This window comes from Manihot esculenta, chromosome 9 (assembly GCF_001659605.2).
Source record: "Manihot esculenta cultivar AM560-2 chromosome 9, M.esculenta_v8, whole genome shotgun sequence".
NCBI lineage: Eukaryota > Viridiplantae > Streptophyta > Magnoliopsida > Malpighiales > Euphorbiaceae > Manihot > Manihot esculenta.
Genome location: NC_035169.2, coordinates 36106343 through 36116204, shown reverse-complemented (window position 1 = coordinate 36116204; position 9862 = coordinate 36106343). Strand labels below are relative to the sequence as shown.

Below are 9862 nucleotides of genomic sequence, written 5' to 3'. Positions count from 1 at the left end.
AAATTATTTTATACAATTTAAAAGTCTTAAAATTTATATATTTTATTTTTAAAATTAAAATTAAACAATAAAAATAAATTATTTTAATTAAAAATATTTTTATAAAAAATATATTTTTACAAAAAATATATTCAATAAAAAATACTTTTTACCTATAAATTATATTTCGTAAACAAGCTTAAATTTAAATTAATTGAAGATTGATTGATTAATTAATTAGTTAAAAGAAAATTGATGGAGCCATAATCACGTGAAGGATATGTGAGATGCATCCTTTGGGGCTAACACATAGACATGGTGTGGTTGCACTTGGCCTGCCAATAGAAAAGGAATGGAATGATATAGAGAATGATGATCACATAACCATTATTATGTTTCTCGCTCTGTGATTGGAGGAGATCTTTAAAGGCAATGTATAAGTTTTTAAAGAAATAAATTTATTTAGGCAATTTTTGAAAAAATAAAATTTTAAATGTCTCACATTCTTTTAAAAAATTATTTTTTTCGGTCTATTAATTTAATAAATTTGAGAAGGTTGTTGATATCTCAAAGTTTATATAATAATTATAATTTTTAATTTAAAATGAAATATTTTATAATAAATAAATATTAATTTTTTTTTAGTTATTATTATGAATGAGATTTACTTTTACTTATAAATGCATAATCTTTTTTAGTACATTATACATGCTGATTTATCCCCAAATAATAATAAAATTCAATAAAATTTATTACTTTATAAGTCATTTTGTAAGTATCAACATCATTATATAAATTTAAAAATATATATTTTTTGAATAATTAGGAATTTATTAAAATAATCTCTACATTTTACATTATTAATTAAATATAAGAATTTATAATTAGTTTAAATTTATGTATTTTTAAATCAAAGTTTTCAAAAAAAAAAAAATCAAAGTTCAAATTTAAGAAAAACCTTTAAAAAAAAATTTTCAAGCAACATTTCTACGGTGGTGGCTGAGACTCCTATGTCTAAGCTGACAGCCTGTGACCAAGTTGCCGCAGTTGTAGCTGACGGTGCAATTGTGAACCAAATCTCAGCGTCGCACCTTCGAAGTCAACTAATTAAATTATATAATTATGTTGGAAACTTAAAAATATATATATAATTTTTTATATAAAAATATAAAATATTTAATTATAAATCATTATTATTTAAAAGAAATTATTATTAAATTTTTATAATAAAAATCACAAATTAATTTTTTTTATTTTAAAAAATATATTAAAATATTATTAATATTTTAAAAAAATCTAGTAATTACGTTTCTATTAATTTTAACCACTAAATACTTTACTATTTGATTCTTTATATTTTAAAAAATTTAATAATTAATTCTTACAATATTTTAAATTTTTTTATAATATTTAACGGTTAAAATTAATAAAAAATTAATTATTAGACTTTTTAAAATATTAAAAATATTTGAAAATATTTTTTAAAATAAAAAAAATCAATTAGCAAGTTTTATTGTACCAAATGGACTAAATAATTAATTTTTTTTATTTTAATTACATAATAAAACGTTTTTACAAAAACTTGACCATGTCCTGATAAAAAAATTATTATAGAGCATTTTTCTTTCATTTTTAAATAAAAAACTACTGATTTAATGCAACACAAATATTATAATTTAGCTCATGCATGTGTACAATGTACATGCATGAGGAGATTGTATCTTCCCCAGAATTTCACAATGAGATTCGTGCATTTCTATATTAATAATCTCTATATTTTAGATTCTTAATTAAGCTGAAGTAAGGTTGAAGATTTTCCAGCTCTAAAGACCCTCAATGGACACTCCAAGCGATCTATGGATCTGTTCTGAAGCTCTGCTTGGTAATGCTAATCATGTTTTCTTGTTGAGACTTCACTGAGAGAAGAGAGAGCCACAGATTCTTGTAAAATACACCAAAATCCACAAAGGAAGAGAGATTCAGTGCGGTTTTTAATCTCATCTGTGCAACTTTTGATCTGGGTATGTCTTACATTATGCTTTTTTATTTGAATTATTTGTGCTTTTATTTGAATTTTTCTGTCGCCTTTTTGGCTGTTTGGAAATGAAGTATGATGATGAATGAAGCTAAATTTAAATGCTATGTTCATCTGTTTTTCTGAATTTGTTTAGAAAATTACTAACTGTTCCAAGCAAGTAAAAAATCAGTAGAAAAACCAAGGTCAGGTGAAGATTTAATTTGCTAGTACTCATAAGCTACATTCAATATATGGGAAAACTCTGTTTTACTTTGTGTTTCTTCCGGTTTCTAAGCATCCAAACAGAGAATGTTGTCCGTGTAAAAGATATGTGAGGCTATGGTATAATTTTGATTATAAAGATTTGGCTTATTTCTTGTTATCTTTATGAATTTTCTCTAATTAGGCTGAAAATTCAAAGAGAGAAGAGGAAAAAGTGACATTTAACAGGAACGTTTTTTTTCAGGACTTAGTTGATTAAGGATGGGAAGGTTATGCTTCCCAAGATGCAGATTGATGAGAATAATGGGTTGGCTTCAAATCATATTGGGAGGGCTTGTTATCGTTGTAAGCTTAGCAAGTCTCTATAAATTCTACAAGGCTGGGTTCTTCCTTCACAATGAAGAAATCTGCCATCATTTTTATGGTGTAGATGATGTTTACGAGGTGTTTGATGTAAGAGCATTAACAGATCGAATTGGTGAGGTACTCGACAAGATGGAGAAATTACAAGAAAAGCTGGAACGTTCTGTGCAAGATTTGGAGAAGCACAAAGATGAGTTGGATAAAACTAGCATCACGAGGTTGGAGCACAAGAGATTTTTGGAGCAGGAGGTGATTAGGCCTCTCCACAGTGCCCATCTTTCGCTTAGGCAGATTCGGCTTCCGAGGATTGCAAACTCAACAATCAAGGAGGAGCCTATGATCAACACTTTTATTATAGAGGAGATTCGCAAGTACATATCCCCAAAAGAAAACAGAGTTGGGAAGATTAATATATATGGAACTGAAAGGATATATAATACAATAGGGCATGCTTGTACTTTAATGAAGAAAGAATTGGAAGAATACATGGACTATGATATAGGATCTTATTGTAAAGATGATTGGAATCTGGCTCAGAAGCTTATGGTTAGTGGATGTGATCCCTTGCCCCGGAGACGATGCCTAACCAGGGCCTCCAAGGTATACCAGAAGCCATACCCCATTAATGAATCCTTGTGGAAATTGCCAGATGATAGAAATGTCAGGTGGAGTAATTATCAGTGCAGGAACTTTCAGTGCTTATCCAGCAAGAATCCCAAGAGGGGTTACTCAAAATGCACTGGTTGTTTTGAGATGGAGAAGGAAAAGCTGAAGTGGGTTACAAATAGCTCACTTCCTGTAGATTTTTTTATCACAGATGTTTTAGCAATCAAGCCTGGAGAGATTCGGATTGGTCTGGATTTTGGTGTGGGAACAGGTACTTTTGCTGCAAGGATGAAAGAAAGAAATGTTACCATTATCTCCACTGCACTGAACCTTGGGGCTCCATTCAGTGAGATGATTGCCCTCAGAGGTTTAATTCCTTTGTATGTGACATTGAACCAGCGGCTTCCATTCTTTGACAACACCATGGACTTGATTCACACCACTGGGTTTATGGATGGCTGGATTGACTTGATGTTGATGGATTTCATCCTTTTCGACTGGGATCGGATTTTAAGGCCTGGAGGATTGTTATGGATTGACAGATTCTTTTGTTACAGGAAGGATTTGGATGATTATATGTACATGATTCTTCAGTTCAGGTACAAGAAACACAAGTGGGTTATTACTCCCAAGTCAAAGGATGAACTCTATCTATCTGCAGTGTTAGAAAAACCTCCAAGGGCTATCTGATCTGGTAATCAAAAGTTGTTTATATACATGCTTGAAAACTGATATATCTATGACATTGGAAATTCTGATACAATTTATTTGCGCAAATTTTATGCCGATTCAGTTTGTTTTTTCATTTGACAGAGATATAAGCATTGCCACAAGTCTTTTTTATGTTAGACTTGGCTTGTAGGAAGCTTAGGCTGCAATGTTGAATACAAAACATATAAGAAAGTTTAAAGTTAACTTTTTACATGTTTTTACTCATAAAAATTTAGAATTACACAATTTTTACTCATAAAGCTTTGATTTTTCAATCATCAACTTTTTGACTCTTTGAACCATTAATTGACAACAATTGATGGATGGTCATTGATTATCAACAATTATAATTGTTGAACCAAACCAGAGACCTTAAATAAAGTTTGGTAAATATAAACATAAACCAAATCCAAAAAGTTAGTGGTTCAAAATTATAATTATAAGAAAATTATTATATAAACCTTCCCATAATTATAGAGTTGAAAGCCATGATTTTCAATTATCAATTCTTTTTTTGAATTTCAATTATCAAATTTGACTCTTACAGTGTCAACATTTGACAGTTGGCATCATTGAATTTCAATTATATTGAACTATTGAGTAATTTCTTTTAACTATCACCTTGTTTTATTTATAATTGCCAACAGAAAAATCATGCAAGAACCGAGACTCGAGTTCTATAAACCAACTGTGACCAATTACTTTGATGGGCCAATGGGTTTTTAACACATGTTTGGAGTTTAAAATCAGCCCATTGTATAAACCCTAAAGCACAGGAATTAAAACTATCGTCTGAAATTTCCCTTCGATTCCTTTTAAAATCAATTACTCAGATCGATGTTGAGACCTCTTCTAATCTCAACATTAAATTTTGAGTGTGAACTTAAATTTCTAAAATAGAAATAAAACTAATTTAATTTTAAATATTTTCAGAACAAGCTCAATCTGTTTTTGTTCATTAAGAGGATAATGGTGGAAGAAGATGAGATCAGATGCCCATTTGATCATAAAGAGGGAAGAAAAGAGAAGCTTAATAAATTAATTTGGTGACCAATTAAAAAAAAAAATCTTCTTATTCTAAGTTGATCCTAATTACAGGGATGGTTTGGCCATAGTTAGCCATTTGTTTATGGCTTTATACATTGCTTTAATGAGTAATGGGAAACCCTAATAAAGTTGCAAACCCTAGATGCTCACTAAAAGAAGCTTTGTGCAGCTTTTTTTATATAATATTTAAATGTACAAATTAATTAACCAGCACACAAGCCAACTATATATTGTCTATTTCAATTATAAAACATATTAAAAAATTCTCCAAAAATATTTAAAAGGCATCCTTTAACACACCAAAAAAAAAAAAAAAAAAAAAAAACTTTTCTATTGCTTTGCAAGTTAAATGTTGAATTCAATGACACCCAAGAATTAATAAATTTGGATAAATGGAGATTTTACCAAAAGTTATTAGAACTTTTTTGCAGAGAAGAAAAGCAACGTGCTTGGAAAGCAAAAAATATTTGTGGCTGATTCTCTCATTTGGCTCTCATACGATTTAATTTAAAATTTATAAATAATTTTAGTATTTATTTAATTAAAATTTATTATTGACTTATACAAATAAAATTATGTCCAAATAAGTCTAAATGGATAATTAATTTTACAATATAATCATATTATTTTTATATACATATGAAAATTTATTGTATTATAAAAAATGATCACAATCTATTTATTGTAATTTATAAATACGTAATTAAGAATTTTGTAAAAATTTATATTAATTAATTGATTTTGTAATAATTTTTTTTTAAATGAAAGAATTCAAATTTTTTAAAGTTAAAAATTATTCTGAAAAGATTAAAAAATCTCTCATCATTTATAAGAATTCAATTAAATTCTTTTTATTTACAAAATGAATTAAGCCAAATTAAGAGATAATTAAATATTTGTACCAAAATTTTGGATTATGACCCACTACATATATATTTAATTTGTATGATTAAGCATATTCCTAATTGATTTATTATAAAAGTACATTTTCAAACTCTGTGGATTATCTTTACTCAGTGATCATTGTTCTTCTTAAAAAAAAAAAATCCTGATGCTCCTAGTGTAGCTTATAAAATTCAATTCTTTACCAATAAAATACCCTTAAATGGCGATATGATGTTTGATTTTGAAAAAGGAGAATATAATTAATAAATTTTAATAGAGAAGGTAAATGGTATATTTTGACACGGATCAATTAGTTTAAAATTTTAGGACAGATTTAGACTGAATTTAATTTTACTGCTGACGTCCGATGAAAATCCACGATAGCTTTTCAGAAAGTGAATTTCAAATGCACGACCTACAGGCCTGATCACAAAATTTAATATGAAAATTCTATCATTTAGAGATTAATTTTATATTTTAATTATTTTTTTAGATATTTTTATAATTTTACATATTAGTGTTTTTCTATTATAAATAGTATTCCTTGTTATTAAAGACTCACTTTCAATATTTGAAAATTTTTAATAAAATTTTTTATCTTTTAGTCTATTTTTTTTCTTATATCGTTTTAGTCAAATGATATTTATTAAAATTTCTGACGGAGTTTAAATAATTTTTTATCATATTTAAAGCTCGACAATTAATAATAAAATTAGAGAAGAATTTCAAAAAGGAACCACTTAAAAGTATATGATATCCATGAAAATTATAATTTTCAAATAAAAATAAGTGAAATATAAATTTATTTTTAATATATTTCTATATTTAGCATTTTTATTTAAAAAAGTTTAAAAATTGATTTTTTTTTATATCAAGTTAATGAGTTTAATTTAATAAATTCAAAATATATTTTTATTAAATTTAATCTGTTATTTCAGAAATGATTTCTATTTTTATTAATTTTATTCGTAGGTCTGTTAATGATGTAACTCATGCGCTTGCTCATGGTAACCATGTTATTCCAGATCTGATTGAGGTTTTTTTTGAATTGAACGTTCTTGAAATTTAATAAAATTTACATTTTATTAAAAAAAATTTTTAGCTTAATCTATAATTAATTTAGCATAATATATTATATGGAATTTAAATTTATTAAATATATACTTTGCTCCCTAAATGTAAATAGGATTTTAGTGAATACTTTAACTTTTTACATATAAATGCTATATTTAGTTTCTTAAATATAAATACTGCTCACTAATTTCAAGCTGAGAGCGAACAGTCCCTCCTACAAGACTGAGAAGCATGAATTCCAACCCATCAATGCATAGATTAGAGTCTTTAATTTAGCTTAGGACCTAATAGAGGTCTTGGTGGAATCATACATATCTCTAAATCCCTTTTCTAGGGTTTTCAGAACTTGACCAATTATAAAATAGAATTCACGATAGCTACAAATGCTTTGCTGCCAAACAGAAAGACAACCCTAAAATTAACCTAAGTTTTTGAGTTAATCACACTAGTGTTTAAAAATAACTTGGTTGATTATTGCTTAGAGTAATCCCAAGACATGCAACGTGGTTGAATGTAGTCCACTCACTTTGAGCAGCAGAAGGAATATTTTAATTAAATTGTGCTAAATTTTCATTAATTATTAAGCAAAAAAGAACAGTTAGAAAATAATTAGATGGACTTAATTAGTTAAACAAATTAAAGGGAAATAATTGTGGGAGGGGACCATCAAAGATCCTCTGAGATTGGGAACTTCATGATTTGCTGGCTAGGGTTGGGTTAGGTTTCTAGCTATACTGTACCCTCAATTTCAGCAAGTGAACATGCAATTGCAAAGTAGACTTGCTTTATTAATTTGCCTCAAAATTGTTGGCTATTGGATTCATATATAAAGAAGCCTGGCCAATATATATTTGAATATTTTTTTTAAAAAAAGAATTTCTCTTGAATTAAAATATTAATAATTGATCAACTTGAATCAACTTTATATATTTTTACAAGTAGTAAAAAATAAAATTCATTAATAGTTTTTTCATAGAAAATTGTAATAGATTTTTTAATATTGGTTATACTCTTTGTAGATGATATGCATTACGCACATACATACATAACATACATGTTGACATAGAGCAATGGTGCGCCGACTACATGATCATGTAAACATATTCGGATATTGGGTGCATGAATGTATGTTGGCTCATACATAGACATCATACTCATGATGTCCCCAATTAATTTGAAGAGTAAAGATATGTATATATTGTCCCAGTTAGAGAAGGTCACTGATAATCAGCTAGCCAAGCAGTAAAAATGGTAGATGAACAAGATCGACTGTTGCCAATTGCCAATGTGGGAAGGATTATGAAGCAAATCCTACCACCAACTGCCAAGATTTCCAAAGAAGCAAAAGAAACAATGCAAGAATGTGCCACGGAATTTATAAGTTTTGTAACTGGTGAGGCTTCAGACAAGTGTCACAAGGAGAATCGCAAGACATTGAATGGAGATGACATCTGTTGGGCTCTTAGCTCTCTAGGGTTTGATAACTATTCTCAGGCTATAGTCAGATATTTACATAAATATAGAGAGGCTGAAAGAGAGAGATCAGCTAACCAAAACAAAGCTACTGCTTCCACTCAAGAAAAAGATGAACAAGAGCTGCAAACTGAGACTCCTACACCAATGGAGTTTAGGGTTCTTGAGAAAGGTAACAGCAGTAGCTCTTTCAGATATTGATGATGAGCTCAATACTGAAATTGGATTCTCTTTTAAGATGGAGAGATGAAGAAGGAGAAGAAACAGCAGCAAAGTTTATGGAATTCAGAGGTTTAAACGACTGAGCTCTAGTATAATAAAGTCTTCAATGTCTTGAGGAGATGTAATCATGACTTGTGTTGTGGGGAGATTGTAGTGAGGTAACTTAATCATTTTCTTCTTGGAACTGGCTTTTTTCTTGCTTTCTTTCCCTTTTCCTGTTTAATTTTAGTTAAGAATATATATATATATGTATACTTAGTTTGTAATTGCATCTGCCAGTCGTTATGATTCGTTTTAGCTCATAGTAGTTTTGTTGAAGAAGAAGAAGAAGGAGATATATTGATGCCCTAATCATTCATTTGTGTTCAGAGATTTGAAAAGGGAAAGTTACCCAAATGTATCAGAGTTTAGCTAACCCTAATTTTGGAGTTTATCTGTGAATATATTAATTTAACAAACTAATACTTCTCATATAGAAACTATCAAAAAGTTGAGCAAAAGAATGTCTTGTTGTTTTTTCTCCTAGCAGCTCTCTCTCTCTCTCTCTCTCTCAATGAGGTCTGTGTGTGTGGGCGAAGGGGGACACCATTGCTGTGTCTGTTCAAAACTTGAGATTTTCCATTCACTGGTCATCACCTGATTATGACTGTTCACACAATTACTGGCAAATCCTTATGTTTGGATTTTCTAATTAAGTATAAGAAAATTAATCTGCAGTCCACAGTAGTTCAGATCTGCTCTTTGCAATTTGTGTGTGTGTGTGGAAGAAAGAGGGAAAATGAAGATTTCAGAGTTTCAAATATATTTCCCACTAACATCATATGATGTGAATGAATGATTAATATATAATTAGTTTATCTAGGTCATTTTGTTCCAAATGAGGATGAATTTATACTGCAATACTTTGTTGATTCTTTTCCTAATTACATGTGAATATTTCCATTGCAAATTATCTGTAAAAAATTAGTATAAAGATTGTAAAATGTAACATAACCCTAGAATAGGGGACCACAAGATTGAGGCTTTATACAACACAGAGAGTGAAAAACCAAGTACAATCTCAAGCATTCAATTTTTTAACTTACATGCTTTGCAAATTGGATTGGGTAAACTCCGATAAAGGGTGGGTGATTGCCAAAACCCTAGAAAATAAGATTAGGGTTTCAATAATCAACACACAACCAAGCACTTCTGTGACTTTGGGGAGGACCACTTCTCAACTATCTTCAGTATCTATGGAATCTGAGATTTGTTTACAATTAT

At 28.8% G+C, this 9862-nt stretch overlaps 2 protein-coding genes across 2 annotated transcripts; both read left to right on the top strand.

The window, feature by feature from the left end:
- Positions 1-1660: 1660 nt before the first annotated feature.
- On the top strand, positions 1661-3992 carry LOC110623643 (probable methyltransferase At1g29790). The gene is made up of 2 exons (XM_021768643.2): positions 1661-2000; positions 2463-3992. Exon 2 carries the CDS (start codon positions 2480-2482, stop codon positions 3875-3877), a length of 1398 nt encoding a protein of 465 aa, XP_021624335.1. The 5' UTR covers positions 1661-2000; positions 2463-2479; the 3' UTR covers positions 3878-3992.
- Positions 3993-8152: 4160 nt separating this feature from the next.
- On the top strand, positions 8153-9520 carry LOC110623790 (nuclear transcription factor Y subunit B-4). Its single transcript, XM_021768813.2, has one exon. It carries the CDS (start codon positions 8153-8155, stop codon positions 8576-8578), a length of 426 nt encoding a protein of 141 aa, XP_021624505.1. The 3' UTR covers positions 8579-9520.
- The last annotated feature ends 342 nt before the right edge of the window (positions 9521-9862 follow it).